Source organism: Triturus cristatus, chromosome 1_1, assembly GCF_964204655.1.
Source record: "Triturus cristatus chromosome 1_1, aTriCri1.1, whole genome shotgun sequence".
Lineage (NCBI taxonomy): Eukaryota > Metazoa > Chordata > Amphibia > Caudata > Salamandridae > Triturus > Triturus cristatus.
In genome coordinates, this window is record NC_140579.1 from 157,284,842 (window position 1) to 157,303,866 (window position 19,025).

Here is a 19,025-nt window from a genome sequence, read left to right on the forward strand (position 1 = left end):
GCAACTCTCTTCGTTGCCCCCTTTTCACGTTCTCCACCTTTGTTTATCAGTGTAAGACACACAAAATGGCGGCCGACACTTCCTGATTTCGACCGATTCGAATGTTTACAGTCATGTAACCACCATTCAGAATGAAGCTCTTGCACGGCAGCGTGCGCGTACGGTAAGCTTACCGTACGCGCTCGGAGCGCGCTTATAGATATATATATTGATTTAAATGCTATTTTATCAGGAAATACTGAACAGATTTACACCAGACCTGCAAAAGGCACATCCCTGACCTGAGGACTACCTCTCTGCCAAATTTCAAGCAATTCTGTTCAGCCGTTCGGGCTGTAGCTTGGACTAAAGGTCCTATGGAAAAATGCATGGGGAAAACGCGTTTTGGGACCCCCCTTTTTCTCAGCCCCTGCTTGACGAATCCCCCCGAGACTTTCAGGGTAGGAGCTGAGCGGAGCGCCCCAACTATTTTGAAAATTTCGCGAGGATTCGTCAATCGGCACCAAAGTTATTCAAAATAGAATGTTGCGGATTTCCTATGGAAACACGGTCCTAACTATAACTATCTACTGGCGACCGCCAGTAGATAATATATTCACTGAAAAAACCATAAGTTTCAGGGGTGTTATAGTTAGCTGGGCATTTCCCTCGTACAAAACCCTAGAAATTCCCCCGTTATAGTTAGTTCAACTAACTATAACTCGCACGGCCCCGCAATGCACTGCTGATGATGTCACATATTACATCACTCATGACATGGTCAGTGACATCACTGATGACATCACTGATGACATCTCAAATGACATCACTGATGACATCATCCAGTGAGTCTGTGTTTCTGTAGAGTTTTAATATGTTTAATATATATAGGGAAAGACCTATGGAAGAATGAATGGGTGTATAAGTGTGTGAATTGATGATTTTCTAGGTGTGTGACTGACTATATAAGTGAGTCATTAAACGTATCTTACTGCAGACTAGTGACTAAACTGTGTGAATGTCTGTATCTGTCTGTTTTTTGGTGTATAAGTGCCTGCATGGTTTTGTGAATAGCTATATGAGTGTCTATATGAGTTATTGATTGGTTGTCTGAGTATCTGTATGGGTGCATGAGTGTTTGTGTGGGTAGGGTCTGTGTGACTCTGTGCATAGATGTGTGAGTGGGTGATTCTATGGGTGCATGGTTTTAAGAGTGCATCTGTGATGGATTGTATGGTTGGGTGAGTGTATGTATCAGTGTGTTAGTGATTGAATGTATATCTCAGTGGTACATGTGTGAGTAACTACATATGTGAAAGGCGGGGTATATGTGTGTAAGAGTATATAACTGGGTATATGTGAGAGTGTGTGATTGTGAGAGTGGCTGTATGGATGAGTGTGTGCTTGTATCAGTAATTGTATAAGAGCGTAAGAATGTGGTGGTATTTTATGAGTAATGAACTTGTGTGTGTATAACTGTATAGGTGAGTAAATGGGAGTGTGCTTAATTATTTGCATGATTGACTAGGTGTGTGAGTATGTCTATGGATGATTGGCGGTGTCTGAGTGTCTATATAGGTGTATAAATGCATATGATAGTCCTTTACTGAGTGACTGTAAGTATGAGTGACTCTACAGATGAGTGAGTGGAGGTGTGTGTAGACCTAAGAGTCAATGAGTGGGTATGTAGTTATTGGTATTGTAGTATCTATGGTTTTGAGAATGGCCGTCTGAAATTTTGAGTCGGTGTATCAAAGATTATATTAGGGTGTGAGAAGATGCACTAATTTATTACATGGATGACGTCATCAGTGATGTCATCAGTGATGTCATTTGAGATGTCATCAGTGATGTCATGAGTGATGTCACTGACCATGTCATGAGTGATGTAATATGTGACGTCATCAGCAGTGCATTGCGGGGGCGCGCGAGTTATAGTTAGCTGAACTAACTATAACGGGGGAATTTCTAGGGTTTTGTACGAGGGAAATGTCCAGCTAACTATAACACCCCTGAAACGTATGTTTTTTTCAGTGAATTTCTAAGGTTTTTTAAATGCCAATTCCTAACTATAACGTGCATGAAAGCTATGGTTTTTTCAGTGAATTTCAAAGGTTTTTTAAATGCTAATTCCTATCTATAATTTATCTCTAAAGCTATGATGTTTAATGATTTTCATTGAATTTCTAAATTTTTCAATTTCAGTGTGTCAATTCTTTTAATTATGTTTTTTTAAATACTTTATCACCTTTTTTTAACTTATTTTTTCAATTAATTATTTTAAAAATTAAAAAATATTTTTTGTTTTTATATGTTTTTTAAAAAAAAAATTGTTAATGTTTTAAAATATATTTTTATATTTTTTAAAATAATTTTTAAACTATATTTTCAAAACGTTCTTTTTTATTTATTTTTTCTATTTTTTGGGGATCCGCGCACCCAACGAGTTAGGAACCGCGCACCGTGCGCGCATTTCGCCGTTTAAAAAAAAAAAGGGGGGGCCCCAGGGGGTCCTTCTGGGACCCCCTAAGCAACACTAGAGGGTCAGAGTATTTCTACCCTCCCCCTTTACATCTTTCACACACTTATTTCCCTTACTTAATCAGCCTTGCTTCTACCGATGCACAAAATGGCTTTTTTTTTTTTAAATTGTTAATGTTTTAAAATATATTTTTATATTTTTTTAAATAATTTTGAAACTATATTTTCAAAACTTTATTTTTTTTTTCCATTTTTTTGGCATCCGCGCACCCAACGCGTTAGGAAGTGCGCGCATTTCGCCGTTTAAAAGAAAAAAAAAAGGGGGCCCCAGGGGGTCCTTCTGGGACCCACTAAGCAACACTAGAGGGTCAGAGTATTTCTACCCTGCCCCCTTTACATCTTTCACACACTTATTTCCCTTACTTAATCAGCCTCGCTTCTACCGAGGCACAAAATGGCTGCCTTAATGTTTTAAAATATATATTTATATTTTTTTAAATAATTTGTAAACTATATTTCCAAAACTTTATTATTATTTTTTTCCCCATTTTTTTGTGAGCCGCGTACCCAACACGTTAGGAACCGCGCACCATGCGCGCATTTTGCCGTTTTTCTTTTTTTTAAAAGGGGGCCCCAGGGGGTCCTTCTGGGATCCCCTAAGCAACACTAGAGGGTCAGAGTATTTCTATCCTGCCCCCTTTACATCTTTCACACACTTATTTCCCTTACTTAATCAGCCTTGCTTCTACCGAGGCACAAAATGGCTGCCAACAGTTCCTGGTTTCGAATGTAGACAGACACTTGACAGCCAATTAGCATTCAGCGCGTCATCGGGAGGGTGCGCGCTTGGTTCGGGGAGGGTGTGCTTAGGGTGCGCTTAGGGTGCGCGGATCCTCCGAGGCCAAAGATATCTATCTTTTTTAGTCTAATTTTCTCAGGAACTACTGAACAGATTTACACCATTTATGCAAAAGGCACGAGTCTGAACTGAGGACTACCTCTTTGCCAAATTTGGTGTAATTCCGTTCAGCAGTTCGGGCTGTAGCTGCGTCAACAGGTCCTATGGGAAATTGCATAGGGAAAACGTGTTTTGGGGCCCCCCTTTTTTCTCGGCCCCCGCTTGAAGAAACACCACGAAACTTGTAGGATAGGAGTGGACCGGAGCTGGCCAAAAGTTTGGAAAATTTCGCGAAGATTCGTCAACCGGCGCCAGACTTATTGGGAATAGAATGTTGCGGATTTCCTATGGAAAATAGGTCCTAACTATAACTACCTACTGGCGACCGCCAGTAGGTAATATATATGTACATATATATTAAATTATACCACCACATCCACCACCACCACGTCCACCACCACCACCATCACGTCCACCATCACCACGTCCACTACCATGTCCACCACCACCACGGCCACCACCATGTTCACCACAACCACGTCCACCACGTCCACCACCACGTCCACCACCACCACGTCCTCCACCACCATGTCCACCACCACCACGTCCGCCACCACCACGTCCACCACCATGTCCACCACACCACGTCCACCACCACCACCACGTCCACCATCACTACGTCCACCACCACCACCACGTCCACCACCACCACGTCCACCACCAACAAGTCCACACCACGTCCACCACCACCACATCCACCACCACCATGTCCACCACCACCACGTCCACCACCACCACCACATCCACCACCACGTCCACCACCACCACCATGTCCACCACCACGTCCACCACCTGTGACAGGTAAAGTGTCAATGGAGGGCAGGGGTAATAGGAGTGTCAACCCTGGCTGTACATGGGACATTTAAGGATGCATTGGGTGCGAGAAGATGGGAATAGGGGCTAGAAGTATTACACCAGACCCAAGATACATTTTGATGAGGCACAATGTCACAGGGACTCCTGTATAAGCACTTGCAGCATCTCTACCTCTCAGTGACATACCTGCACGAGCCACTCACTCAAAACAAGCATTGACATAGCCAATAGGTCTCGCCTTTGGGACCTTATAAGTGTTTAGCCATGCATCACTTGATGTTGTTGCACCAAGGATGTTGTGCTGGATAACTAAACACTTATAAGGTCCCAAAGGTGAGACCTATTGGCTATGCCAATGCTTGTTAAATGTTTGTTTGTATAGTTTTTTTCTTAGGATAAACAAGAAGAAGTCTTGGTTTTCGGGTCAAGTTCGTAAGAGAGAAACAGTTTGGACAATCTGGATCGACTGATGAATCTTGTTTATTTAATGGACTTTGTTTATTTTGAAGCAGTTAAAAGAGGAAGATGGCTGCCGGTTCTAAGATCATATACATGTTCAATGTTCTAGAGCAGGGGTACTCATAGTACGGCCCGCGGGCCGCCAGCGGCCCGGCAAGCCTTCCCTGGCGGCCCGCGGACCTTGCAGACATCGTACCTGTGCAAGCACCGCCGGTTGCAGCAGCACTGAGCTATGGGGGCCGGTCGATTCTTTTAAAAGCCAAGTCACATGTTAATGAGGCTTTGTTGTATTTCACCTCTTCTTAGCGCCCCTGCATCTTCCCTCTGAATGAGTGGAGATGCAGGGGCGCTAAGAAGAGATGAAATACAACAAAGCCTCATTAACAAGTGACTTGGCCTTTAAAAGACCTGTGAAGTACTTGGGTGCCGCGGCTGTTTGTGTTCCAGGGAAGCTGACTCAGCGCCGGGTGAGGTGACGGACGGGGGGGAGGCGGGCAGCAGCTAGTGAGAGCAGCAGGTGAGTTTAAAGCGGGAGGAAGACAGAGTGCGACAGAGGGAGGGAGGGAGGGAGAGGGGGAAGACAGAGCAGAAGACAGGGAGGGAGAGACAGCGAGAGAGAGACAGACAAGTTGGGAGAGGGAGGGAGACAGAGGGAGGGAGGGGGACAGAGGGAGAACAGATGGAGAGGGAGGGAGACAGAGAGGGGCGGAGACAGAGAGAAAGGGAGACAAACTGATTGAGATAGAGGGAGAGAGATAGAGAGAGGGAGAGAGAGAGGGAAGGAGAGAGAGGGAGGGAGGGAGACAGAGAGGGAGGGAGAGAGAGGGAAGGAGGGAGACGGGGAGGGAGGGAGACAAAGGGAGGGAGGGAGACAAACACAGTGAGTGAGGCAGAGGGAGAGAGAGAGAGAGAGATAGAGGAAGAGAGAGAGGGAGAGGGAGGGAGACAGAGAGAGGGAGGGAGACAGAGGGAGGGAGACAGAGAGAGAGGGAGACAAACAAAGTGAGTGAGACAGGGAGGGAGGGAGACAGAGAGAGGGAGGGAGACAGAGAGAGGGAGGCAGACAGAGAGAGGGAGGGAGAGAGAGAGGGGGACAGAGAGAGGAAGGGAGACAGAGAGAGGGAGGGAGACAGAGAGAGGGAGGGAGACAGAGAGGGAGGGAGACAGAGAGAGGGAGGGAGGGAGAGAGAGGGAGGGAGGGAGACAGAGGGAGGGAGGGAGACAGAGGGAGGGAGACACAGAGGGAGGGAGATAGAGGGAGGGTGTAGGAGAGTAGGGTCTGCTATCCTATGGTCACCCCAAATTTTTGCTTTTTGCTTCACTGGTTTTTGACATATTGAGGCTGTGGGCCTGCCAATCAGACCCCCAGCCTGCTGTTCTCTCTACTAAATTAAAACTATGCACCCTAGGTGCATAACCAATTGGAAGTGGATCACCCTGTCAGCCCCTGTACCAGTGTACACTAGGTACCCAGGGCATTGGTGTACCCAAGGCCTGCCAAGGGCTGCAGCATGTATTATGCCACCCCAGGCTTGGCCTAACGATTTGACACAACTGGCTGATCACTCAGCTGGGGTAAGCTGGTGTAATCACCTCTTACTTAGGTGTAGTATACCTATACCTAACCTTAAATGGGACACCTGGTAACCTATAAGTCACTCCTATAGCAGGCCTTAACAATCCTGAAGGCAGAGTGCTTGGTTCCATGTGAGATGGTGCTCTGGCATGAGCTGAGCCTGTCTGCAGTGGTCGGAACAACTTCCTTCTACTGTTTCCAGATATCGTCATACCATATACTCTTAAGTGCATTATGAACCTCGCGGTTAAATGCTATCTTTGGTTTGGCTTTATCAAAACATGTCGAGTAAGGTGTCATACGAATTGGAATACTAACCCCTCGCCAATTCTGGCGACGGGGTTAGCATTCCACCCTTCTAGAGGGACACGACATGTACAGTGCCTGAAACCCGGGTAAAATCAGACATAGCCTCAGCTCCACAAAATGGATGCTGCCACCACAGACACAAGTCTGCCCTCCTGCTGCTGGGAGTCCTTCCAGCTTGGGAGGTGTGGACAAAGGGTTTCCTGCCAGGGGAGGTGCGTGCACCACCCCAGACAGGATTTTGTGTATTGGTCAGGTAGGGCTTGAAAGAAACCAGACATGCCTGTGGCTCACAAGGAGCCTCGGGGCATATGCCAGTTCAAACCGGTCCTGGGGCACACCAGTCCCGGGCCTGGGGCGAGCTGGACAAAGGATTGGGGGTGTAACCACCCCCCTTCCTGGTCCCACCCATAGGGAGGGACCTAGCAGGTAGTCCGGCCCCTAGAATCCGAATAAAGGTAGGAGCTGTGTCCTAAGACTTCAGACATCCTGGAATCAACTTGAAACTAAGAAGAAGACGGGAACTTCGACGCTCTGCCGCACAGAGGACTGAAGCCAATCTCCCCTGTGGTCAGGGAGTGACCACCTTGCTAACGCAAGCACCATCCAGCGAATCAACGTCTGCTTTGCCGCCGCCTCCCGCCGGAGCCCGAGCCCAGAGACTGACAAAACCTGGACCTCCAGACCTCTCACCGCCCGATCCACAGTCCCTGAAAAGAGGAGACCCGTGGAGGCACCGAGACACGTGGAGCCAGCCATCTTGGAACGACTACGACAAGCTGACCAGTGCAACAACCGAGGCTCCCTCCAAGTTGTGCTTTGGGTCCTGAGAAGCCCAACCCTCGAGCAGCATCTGCACCAAAGGTGAGCCCTCCAGCATCTCCACGATCTGCGTGGGGCCCTTCTGCATTTTGCCACTCGACGCGCCTAACCGGTTGCTGGCCCGCTGGCTAGTGGCCATCTTGGCGACGAAATCTACGACAAACACCGCTGGTCTGGTTGCTCCAGACTGGCCCTTGCTCCCCTCCAAAGGAGCAATCCCTCTGACCTTGCTGGTCAGACCCAACAGCTGATTTCCGAATCCTCCTGCAATTGCTTTTGCCAAGGCTTGTTTGCTTCGATCAAGTCGCCGACACCGCCGACAGCGAGAGCCTGCGTGGGACAGCTCGTGAGCCGACTCCTGGACGTCGTCGACCTTCAGGGACCACGTGGCTGCGGAGACAAGCTACCCCTCATCACCTGTTTGCACCCGACATCGCCTGGTACCCACCTGGTGCCACGCTGGTCACTGGCTAGTGACTGTGAACACTGTCCCCTCTGCTTACAGGTCTTCAACATCTCCGATCCACTCTTGGATCCACTGCATCTCTCCCGGACCGACCGCCTGCAGCATCTTTGTCTTCAAGCTCCACGGAACAGATAGAAGCAACCCGACGCACTTCGAGGCCTATGCACCCGCTTCCTGTGGGTGAGGTAAAGCTGGCACACCTGTGCCCAAGTGTAGTATTACATCTCTAGTGCCTGTGTTCCAAATCTTGAGTTCCTAGTCCATCCGGAAGATTCCTTTTGCAGTAACTTTGTACTTTTTACGCACCCATTGAAACCTATGGGAGCACGCGTGTGACTATTTGCTCTGCACACGCCACCCGTGGACCTCCTGGTCACTAACTGACGTTAGCTCCTGGTAGGCCCAGCGATTCTAGAGGCCCTAGGCCTTTTCCCTTTCCTGTTCGTGGTACTTATACCACTATTTTAGTATATGGTTCGAGTGGCCACCAGGGCCTATCCATATAAAGTGCAACTTCTGTGTATTCTGTGATAATCTTGTTTGACGATTTGTGCTCCTGTGCTCATAAAGAGACTAGGGGTTACTTTGAGAAATAAATACATATATATTTTGAATATATATCTGTGTGGTGTCCTTTCATTGGTATAAAAGGGGGTTGCATTTGGTAAAACAGCTGGCTTAACACGCATCACGAGTTTAGCCTCAAAGACTGCTTAGCCTACGCTACCACTAGGGCAGCTAGTCCGAAAAGGTTGACTTACAACCACACCATAAGGGTTGCTTGGCATGGTACAAGGTGATCACTTTAACTAGTGAGCATCATATACCAGGCCAACTTCTCACATTGGTGAGCAGCGGTTGGATTTGAGCTTGCTGTGTTTTACCATTGTAATCTCTTGGTTACCAATTGAAAGATCACATAGGTACCTGTAGGTACATATAAAACAAGATTAGATATACTTAAGTTCTACTGAACTTAGTTGTTGTAGAGCAAAGGGAGTAGCACACCCTGACTACAACTACTAGATAGGTTTAGTAGGTAAACCCAAGTGTAGGTAGATTGCAACACATCCACCCACACTTAAGAGCAATGGCCGGGGCAGAGGGGTCCACTGTACCCATCTCTGTTGAGAGTGACCCCCAGAGGGCACCATCCAGCTTTGCTACCCTTAATCAGAATGAGCTCAGGCATTTGGCAACTCTTAGAGGCCTTAAACAGCCCAAGAACCCAAACTCTGCTGAGCTCAGAGAGCTCTTACAGAATGATGAGAATCAGAGAGCACTCAAGAAAGCTTCCCAGTTAGCCCCCTTAGGGACAGGAACAGGAGGCCCCCCTTCTGAAGATGCCACTGAAGTACCCCTTCCCAATAGTCACCCCTTAGATGGGATGCCTACCACAGAGGATGAGAGTGAAAAGGATACTGACAGTAGTGAGGATGAAGGGAGAACTAGCCCAGTGCCAAGTGTTAAACTTGGCCCAGCTAAACCAAGGCTATTGGGGACTGACAGTGGGTTCAACCCACTGGATCTCCCCAGTGGACTTAACACAGGGCTGGGAAGGCAAAGGAATCGCTCAGGTGACTCCAATGCTTCCCATGGCTCTAGAGGCTCTCAAGGTCACTCCAGGAGAAGGATGACCACCCCTCAGAGGAGGGAACATGAGGCCAAGATGCAAGAGGCTCAGCTGAGGATCAGGAAGCAGGAGCTAGAAGTAGCCCTGATGGAAGAGAAACTTAGCAAGGCTAGACAGCATAAAGAGAGTGGGTCTATACCCACTGGTGGCAGCATTGTCCCTAAGGACAAAGATAGGGTTTTCGACAATAGAAACCTGTCTAAGGTTGTGCCCCCCTACAAAAGTGGGGATGACATCCACAAGTGGATAACTGCTCTTGAGAGAGCCTGCAAAGTACAGCAGGTTCCTGAAGATCAGTGGGCAGCAATCCTCTGGCTCTCCTTTGAGGGAAGAGGCAGAGACAGACTCCTCACTGTTAGAGAAGAGGATGTCAGAAACTACAGAGTCCTGAAGAGTGTTCTAGTTGATGGGTTAGGCTTAACCACTGAGCAGTACAGGTTAATGTTCAGAGACACCCAAAAGACACAGACTCAGGACTGGTCTGAATACATTGAATGTGCCACTAAGGCTTTGGAGGGTTGGTTGCTGGGAAGTAAGGTATCTGATTTTACAGGATTGTATAATTTGATGATGAGAGAACAGATTTTAAATAACTGTCAAAACCAGCAACTGCATCAACACTTGGTTGACTCTGATCTGACCTCTCCCCAAGAATTGGGAAAGAAGGCAGACAAATGGGTCAGAACCAGGGTTAAGCAAAAGAACCAGAACCAGGGCCAAGGGGGTGATCAGAAGAAAACAGACCAAAAGGGTGGAGATCAGAAATCTAAAGACCAGAAGTCTTCAACAGGGCCCCAAACTACTGCTAAGGAGGGTGGGTCCCAACAACAGTCCAAAAAGAAGAAAGAAGGTCAAAAGAAACCCTGGTGCAATCATTGTAAAAATACAACTCACTGGACTAGTGATTGCAAAAAGGGTGGAGCCCCCAACACTGTTGCCCCTAAGGCACCTGCTCCCAGTACTACTGTTAGCAGTGTTGGTCCCCAGACAAAGGGTGTAGTGGGAATCACTATGGGAACTGAAGGAGATTCTGACTTAGACAGAACCCTTACACAGGCAGTCTTGATCTGTGATGGGGACATTGATTTGTCCCTGACTGTGAGCCCCAGTAACCTGGGCAAGTACAGACAGACTCCTTTAATAAATGAAAAAGTGGCTCAAGCTTACAGGGACACATGTGCCAGTGTCACTATGGTGACACCAGGCTTTGTGGACCCTGGACAGTACATACCAGGTGAGAACTACCTGGTGACCAATGCCAGCAATGCCACTACTTCACATAGTGTGGCAGTTGTTAACTTCTCATGGGGAGGGGTAACTGGCCTCAAAAGGGTTGTGGTTAGTGCAGACCTCCCAGTAGAATGTTTGTTGGGCAATGACCTAGAGAGTTCTCTATGGTCAGAAGTGGAGTACAGGACTCATGCAGAGATGTTAGGTATATCATCACATGTCCTTGCTGTGACCAGGTCACAGGCCAAAAAGTGCCTCACTGAACCACAGGTCTTGGATCCTGGAACAATGGACCAAGCACCTACCAAGAAGAAGAACAGGAGGGTCAAGGCTGTGCCTTCCCCCCTGCCTCAGAGTGATGATCAGCCTTCCCAGGAAGCTGATCTAGAGGACCCTGAAGGAACTGTCCCTGAAGAGCTTGAACCTGATCAGGTTGAGTTTCTGGGGACAGGGGGACCTTCAAGGGCTGACTTGAGGCAGGCTCAGTTATCCTGTCCCTCTCTTGAACCCCTCAGACAGCTGGCTGCTGCTGAGGCTGCTGGGAATGCTCAAGGTACCCATAAAGTGTATTGGGATGAAGGGCTCCTTTATTCAGAGGCTAGAGACCCCAAGCCTGGTGCAACCAGGAGGTTGGTCATACCTCTGCAATTTAGGGGCTTCCTTCTTACCTTGGCCCATGACATTCCTTTAGCAGGACACTTAGGCCAGAACAAGACTTGGGACAGGCTTGTCCCTCACTTTCACTGGCCTCATATGAATGAAGATACAAAGGAGTTTTGTCGCTCCTGTGTTACCTGCCAAGCCAGTGGCAAATCAGGTGGCACAACAAAGGCCCCCCTTATACCACTACCTGTGGTGGGGGTCCCCTTTGAAAGAGTGGGAATAGACATAGTGGGTCCCATGGATCCTCCCACTGCATCTGGGCACAGATTTATACTGGTGGTAGTGGATCATGCCACCAGGTATCCAGAGGCAATTCCCCTTAGGACCACTACAGCTCCTGTTGTGGCCAGGGCCCTGCTGGGAGTATTCTCCAGAGTGGGGTTTCCTAAGGAGGTAGTATCTGACAGAGGTACCAACTTTATGTCAGGATACTTGACAGCTATGTGGAAGGAATGTGGTGTCAACTACAAGTTCACCACCCCTTATCACCCACAATGCAATGGGCTTGTTGAGAGATTCAACAAGACCCTAAAGGGTATGATCAAAGGATTACCTGAAAAGCTCAGGCGAAGATGGGATATCCTTCTACCCTGCCTTCTGTTTGCTTACAGAGAGGTCCCACAAAAAGGAGTTGGCTACAGCCCCTTTGAATTGTTGTTTGGGCACCCTGTGAGAGGCCCACTGTGTTTGGTGAAGGAAGGATGGGAGTTACCTCTCAAAAAGCCTAAGCTAGACATAGTGGACTATGTACTTGGTCTCCGCTCCAGGATGGCTGAGTATATGGAGAAGGCATCTAAAAACCTTGAGGCAAGCCAGGCCTTACAGAAAGCTTGGCATGACCAAAAGGCTGTCTTGGTTGAGTATCAGCCAGGACAGAAGGTATGGGTGTTGGAGCCAGTGGCCCCAGCAGCACTCCAAGACAAATGGTCTGGACCCCATACAATCCTGGAAAAGAAGGGAGAGGTCACCTACTTGGTGGACCTAGGAACTCCCAGGAGTCCCCACAGGGTACTCCATGTTAACAGGCTTAAAGCATATGTTGACAGGGCAGACATGGGCTTGCTCATGGCTACAGATGAGGGACAGGAGGAAGAGAGTGACCCTCTCCCAGACCTGTTGTCTCAGAACCCTGAAGATGGCTCAGTTGAAGGAGTGACCCTTGGAGGCAACCTCACTGCCCATCAGCAGACTGAATGTAGACAGGTTCTACAATCATTTTCACATATGTTTTCCTTGATACCTAGTCAAACTGACTGGTGTACCCATGTTGTGGACACTGGTGACAGTCTGCCTGTAAAGAACAAACTTTACAGACAACCTGACCACGTCAGGGACTGTATAAAGGCTGAGGTACATAAAATGCTGGAATTAGGTGTCATTGAACCCTCAGAGAGCCCCTGGGCTAGCCCAGTGGTTCTGGTCCCCAAACCTCACACCAAAGATGGCAAGAGAGAGATGAGGTTCTGTGTGGATTACAGAGGACTCAATGCTGTCACCAGGACAGATGCACACCCTATTCCAAGGGCAGATGAGCTCATAGACAAACTAGCTTCTGCAAAGTTTTTGAGCACATTTGACTTAACAGCTGGCTATTGGCAAATCAGATTAGCTGAGGAGTCTAAGGCCAAAACAGCATTCTCAACCCCAGGTGGGCATTATCAGTTTGTGGTGATGCCCTTTGGTCTGAAGAATGCACCTGCCACCTTCCAAAGGCTGGTGAACCAAGTCCTTACTGGGTTGGATGACTTTTGTGCAGCATATCTGGATGACATTGCTGTCTTTAGCTCCACCTGGGAGGATCACCTGATCCACCTGAAGAAGGCTCTTGAGGCCCTGCAGAGGGCAGGCCTCACTATCAAGGCTACTAAGTGCCAGATAGGGCAGAGTAAGGTTGTATATTTGGGCCACCTTGTAGGTGGAGGCCAAGTTCAACCACTGGAGAGTAAGATACAATCCATCAAGGACTGGTCCCCTCCAACCACCCAGACTCAAGTTCGAGCTTTCTTGGGCTTGACTGGGTACTACAGGAAGTTTGTTAAGAACTATGGGTCCATTGTGACTCCTCTTAATGATCTGACATCCAAGAAGATGCCCAAAAAGGTTCAGTGGACAGTAAGCTGTCAAAAGGCATTTGATGACCTGAAGGAGGCCATGTGCTCTGCACCTATCCTGAAAAGTCCTGACTACTCCAAAGAGTTTATTGTCCAAACAGATGCTTCTGAGTTGGGTGTGGGAGCTGTGCTGTCACAACTTAATGTAGATGGTCAAGACCAACCCATTGCTTTTATTAGCAGAAGGTTGACCCCCAGAGAGAAGAATTGGTCAGCTATTGAGAGGGAGGCCTTTGCTGTGGTGTGGGCCCTGAAGAAGCTGAGGCCATACTTGTTTGGCACTCACTTCAAGATTCAGACCGACCATAAGCCCCTCTTGTGGCTAAATCAGATGAAGGGTGAAAACCCCAAACTGCTTAGGTGGTCCATTTCCCTACAGGGGATGGACTTTACAGTGGAGCACCGGCCAGGTACTGACCATGGGAATGCAGATGGTCTCTCCAGGTACTTCCACTTAGGACATGAAGACGAGACTGGTCAAGGCTAGTTTAATGTCCCAGCGTTTGGGGGGGGGGGGTTGTGTAGGAGAGTAGGGTCTGCTATCCTATGGTCACCCCAAATTTTTGCTTTTTGCTTCACTGGTTTTTGACATATTGAGGCTGTGGGCCTGCCAATCAGACCCCCAGCCTGCTGTTCTCTCTACTAAATTAAAACTATGCACCCTAGGTTCATAACCAATTGGAAGTGGATCACCCTGTCAGCCCCTGTACCAGTGTACACTAGGTACCCAGGGCATTGGTGTACCCAAGGCCTGCCAAGGGCTGCAGCATGTATTATGCCACCCCAGGCTTGGCCTAACGATTTGACACAACTGGCTGATCACTCAGCTGGGGTAAGCTGGTGTAATCACCTCTTACTTAGGTGTAGTATACCTATACCTAACCTTAAATGGGACACCTGGTAACCTATAAGTCACTCCTATAGCAGGCCTTAACAATCCTGAAGGCAGAGTGCTTGGTTCCATGTGAGATGGTGCTCTGGCATGAGCTGAGCCTGTCTGCAGTGGTCGGAACAACTTCCTTCTACTGTTTCCAGATATCGTCATACCATATACTCTTAAGTGCATTATGAACCTCGCGGTTAAATGCTATCTTTGGTTTGGCTTTATCAAAACATGTCGAGTAAGGTGTCATACGAATTGGAATACTAACCCCTCGCCAATTCTGGCGACGGGGTTAGCATTCCACCCTTCTAGAGGGACACGACATGTACAGTGCCTGAAACCCGGGTAAAATCAGACATAGCCTCAGCTCCACAAAATGGATGCTGCCACCACAGACACAAGTCTGCCCTCCTGCTGCTGGGAGTCCTTCCAGCTTGGGAGGTGTGGACAAAGGGTTTCCTGCCAGGGGAGGTGCGTGCACCACCCCAGACAGGATTTTGTGTATTGGTCAGGTAGGGCTTGAAAGAAACCAGACATGCCTGTGGCTCACAAGGAGCCTCGGGGCATATGCCAGTTCAAACCGGTCCTGGGGCACACCAGTCCCGGGCCTGGGGCGAGCTGGACAAAGGATTGGGGGTGTAACCACCCCCCTTCCTGGTCCCACCCATAGGGAGGGACCTAGCAGGTAGTCCGGCCCCTAGAATCCGAATAAAGGTAGGAGCTGTGTCCTAAGACTTCAGACATCCTGGAATCAACTTGAAACTAAGAAGAAGACGGGAACTTCGACGCTCTGCCGCACAGAGGACTGAAGCCAATCTCCCCTGTGGTCAGGGAGTGACCACCTTGCTAACGCAAGCACCATCCAGCGAATCAACGTCTGCTTTGCCGCCGCCTCCCGCCGGAGCCCGAGCCCAGAGACTGACAAAACCTGGACCTCCAGACCTCTCACCGCCCGATCCACAGTTCCTGAAAAGAGGAGACCCGTGGAGGCACCGAGACACGTGGAGCCAGCCATCTTGGAACGACTACGACAAGCTGACCAGTGCAACAACCGAGGCTCCCTCCAAGTTGTGCTTTGGGTCCTGAGAAGCCCAACCCTCGAGCAGCATCTGCACCAAAGGTGAGCCCTCCAGCATCTCCACGATCTGCGTGGGGCCCTTCTGCATTTTGCCACTCGACGCGCCTAACCGGTTGCTGGCCCGCTGGCTAGTGGCCATCTTGGCGACGAAATCTACGACAAACACCGCTGGTCTGGTTGCTCCAGACTGGCCCTTGCTCCCCTCCAAAGGAGCAATCCCTCTGACCTTGCTGGTCAGACCCAACAGCTGATTTCCGAATCCTCCTGCAATTGCTTTTGCCAAGGCTTGTTTGCTTCGATCAAGTCGCCGACACCGCCGACAGCGAGAGCCTGCGTGGGACAGCTCGTGAGCCGACTCCTGGACGTCGTCGACCTTCAGGGACCACGTGGCTGCGGAGACAAGCTACCCCTCATCACCTGTTTGCACCCGACATCGCCTGGTACCCACCTGGTGCCACGCTGGTCACTGGCTAGTGACTGTGAACACTGTCCCCTCTGCTTACAGGTCTTCAACATCTCCGATCCACTCTTGGATCCACTGCATCTCTCCCGGACCGACCGCCTGCAGCATCTTTGTCTTCAAGCTCCACGGAACAGATAGAAGCAACCCGACGCACTTCGAGGCCTATGCACCCGCTTCCTGTGGGTGAGGTAAAGCTGGCACACCTGTGCCCAAGTGTAGTATTACATCTCTAGTGCCTGTGTTCCAAATCTTGAGTTCCTAGTCCATCCGGAAGATTCCTTTTGCAGTAACTTTGTACTTTTTACGCACCCATTGAAACCTATGGGAGCACGCGTGTGACTATTTGCTCTGCACACGCCACCCGTGGACCTCCTGGTCACTAACTGACGTTAGCTCCTGGTAGGCCCAGCGATTCTAGAGGCCCTAGGCCTTTTCCCTTTCCTGTTCGTGGTACTTATACCACTATTTTAGTATATGGTTCGAGTGGCCACCAGGGCCTATCCATATAAAGTGCAACTTCTGTGTATTCTGTGATAATCTTGTTTGACGATTTGTGCTCCTGTGCTCATAAAGAGACTAGGGGTTACTTTGAGAAATAAATACATATATATTTTGAATATATATCTGTGTGGTGTCCTTTCATTGGTATAAAAGGGGGTTGCATTTGGTAAAACAGCTGGCTTAACACGCATCACGAGTTTAGCCTCAAAGACTGCTTAGCCTACGCTACCACTAGGGCAGCTAGTCCGAAAAGGTTGACTTACAACCACACCATAAGGGTTGCTTGGCATGGTACAAGGTGATCACTTTAACTAGTGAGCATCATATACCAGGCCAACTTCTCACAGAGGGAGACAAGCGGGAGGGAGAGGGAGGGATGGAGGGACTGAGAGAGAGGGAGGGAGACTGAGTGAGACAGAGACTGAGGGAGGGAGAGAGAGAGAAAGGGAGACAGAGAGAGAGAAATAGATAGAGAGATAGGGAGAGTGATAGAGAGATGGGAGGGAGACAGAGATAGATAGATAGATAGATAGATAGATAGATAGATAGATAGATAGATAGATAGATAGATAGATAGATGTGAATGCCGGGTCTGGTGGCTCAGTGGACGAAGGCGTCTGCTGCAGTGGCCTGTGTTCAACCTCATGGTCACAGTTTTTTTTTTTGCTCCAGCCTCGCCCCCTCCCCCACTGCCCCCGCCCCCACCGGTGCGGCCCTCGGCCACAAACCACACTGTAAATTTGGCCCCCGAGAGAAAGTTTGTGAGTACCCCTGTTCTAGAGTTTATATAGTGTTCTGATTCTAGTGTTTGTTGCTGCTGTGTTTTTTTTTTTTCGAGCAATAAAGGTAATATGCATAATATTAGCCTCCCTGCCTTTAATAAAATAATGATTCTCTTCCCATTAAAACTGTGGAAAATCTGCATTGCCTTCTAGTCTTTTCAGCTCACTGTTTGTACATAGCAGAGCGTTAAATACAGTTAATGTTCAAGTTCTAGCCCTTACCAGGTGTGACAATTAGCCTGCTGCGAGAAGACGTTCAACTTGACCTCCAGATGTGTGGAGTGAGACACAAGGCTCTGCAGCTAACTCCCTACTACTCCTCCCCAACTGCTTTCAAGTTCTGACTGCTGTCTGCAGAACATAGAAAGCGCCCGCTGCAAAATGGCCGCCAATGGTTACTAGAATTACCCGATTGATATTATACTCAAGTCAGCCGGCTGTGAGAGTCGCCCACTGCCCATGACGCGCGGAAGATATGGAATCACTTACTCAAGACGGCAATAAGTTAGACCTTAATTGTTGCCGCTAGAGGTCTGCAGTCTTTGAGAGGAATATTTTCCATTGTAGTGGACAAAAGTCATTTTTAAAAATCGAAATAGATATATTGCAAGATATGTGGCTAGATTAAGAAAAAAAAGCTATTAAATGATATTTCGAACAGCATGCACCTTTCTGTGCGCCGAGTTCAGAGGTCAGTTTACTCTAACCTTTCTTTTACTTTCTCTCTCAATGCCAACATCATAAGCGAAACGTTTCGCAGAAATTGCGCATGCGCCCTTGCATGCCTCTGCGCCAGTTGGGGCGGGATTAGGCAAAACAGCATTTTTTCTGTTTCATGCTGAAAGGCGGGCTAAATCACTTGTTTTTCTACACGCTGACGTCTGCCTGACTGTAAGATGGCAGTGGATGGGTCATACTAATCACGCCTCAATGCGCAGTCTGGGACGCGGTTGCGCGCAGAAACGGGCGAGCGGCTGATTCGTGAACGCGCTCTGTCAGTGCAGGCCCAGAATCAGAAGCGTTCAGGTCGGGAGAGAAAGATGGCGGCGCGGGTGAGTCTTAAGAAATTTGGTGTGGGGCTGTCGAGCTAAGTCATCCTATAAGAAATGTTGTGTTGAGATGTGACAGGACAGGAGGCAGACAGAAGGAAGGTGGACGTTGGCCCCTTCATGTCACTGTGACTGAGGAAGGAATGGATAGTCAGCACTGTGCCCTCTATTACTTTGGTGGGGTGCGCATCGGGAGGGCGAATGTATGCCTATAGTATTTTGCCCAGACCTTCAGTGCTGCACTGTTGGCCTTCCTGCTACCCTCGATGACCTTGGCTTTGATCAGCATCTCTGCCCACCAGAGACAAATGCGGGAGCCACTGGCATCCATTGAGGGCTCACGTTCTTCTGACACATGTGAAGCATTTGCCTCAGGTGAGGCTGTTGCAATAACAGCTGCTTATTTAAAACAAGTGTCGCATTCCGAATGTGTCCTTTCTTCAGTTGCGTGACTGTCACTGACTACCCTACGTATGTGTCACTGCCACCACTAGTGTCCACTCAGTTCTTTAAATTACCACTGGCACACCTCCGAAGTGATGGCTGCTAGTGGCCTCTCGCAAGTGAAGCGTTGGTTTTTCTTGACCCTTCTTCTCTTATTGAAGCCAACTAACATCACACAGGTGAAGTGGGTGATGCTGACAGCCCCAAGTGGTGATGCTGCCACCGATATCCCTCAAGTGAATGGCTGCCACTTTTTAGGCAAAGAAGTCTCCATTGGCAACTTCACACTGACACCACTGACACCTTCACAGATGTAGCCGCCATT

At 48.8% G+C, this 19,025-nt stretch overlaps 1 protein-coding gene and 1 long non-coding RNA gene across 5 annotated transcripts in view; one reads left to right on the forward strand and one right to left on the reverse strand.

Moving 5' to 3' along the window:
• Nucleotides 1-17,556, reverse strand: part of LOC146869885 (uncharacterized) — a 257,736-nt gene extending 240,180 nt beyond the window's left edge. Inside the window, exon 1 of the long non-coding RNA XR_014968066.1 lies at nt 17,430-17,556. This is a non-coding gene — a long non-coding RNA (uncharacterized LOC146869885). The remainder of the gene's footprint in view (nt 1-17,429) is intronic.
• A 459-nt stretch (nt 17,557-18,015) lies between these two features.
• The window catches only part of LOC146869886 (vesicle-fusing ATPase), a 1,522,848-nt gene continuing 1,521,838 nt past the window's right edge, over nt 18,016-19,025 (forward strand). Inside the window, exon 1 of one of the 4 annotated variants that reach the window (XM_085623863.1) lies at nt 18,016-18,259. In XM_085623863.1, the coding sequence (XP_085479989.1) occupies nt 18,248-18,259 (12 nt within the window). In that variant the 5' untranslated portion in view covers nt 18,016-18,247. The remainder of the gene's footprint in view (nt 18,260-19,025) is intronic. The other 3 variants (XM_085623829.1, XM_085623831.1, XM_085623842.1) reach the window with 3 other exon arrangements.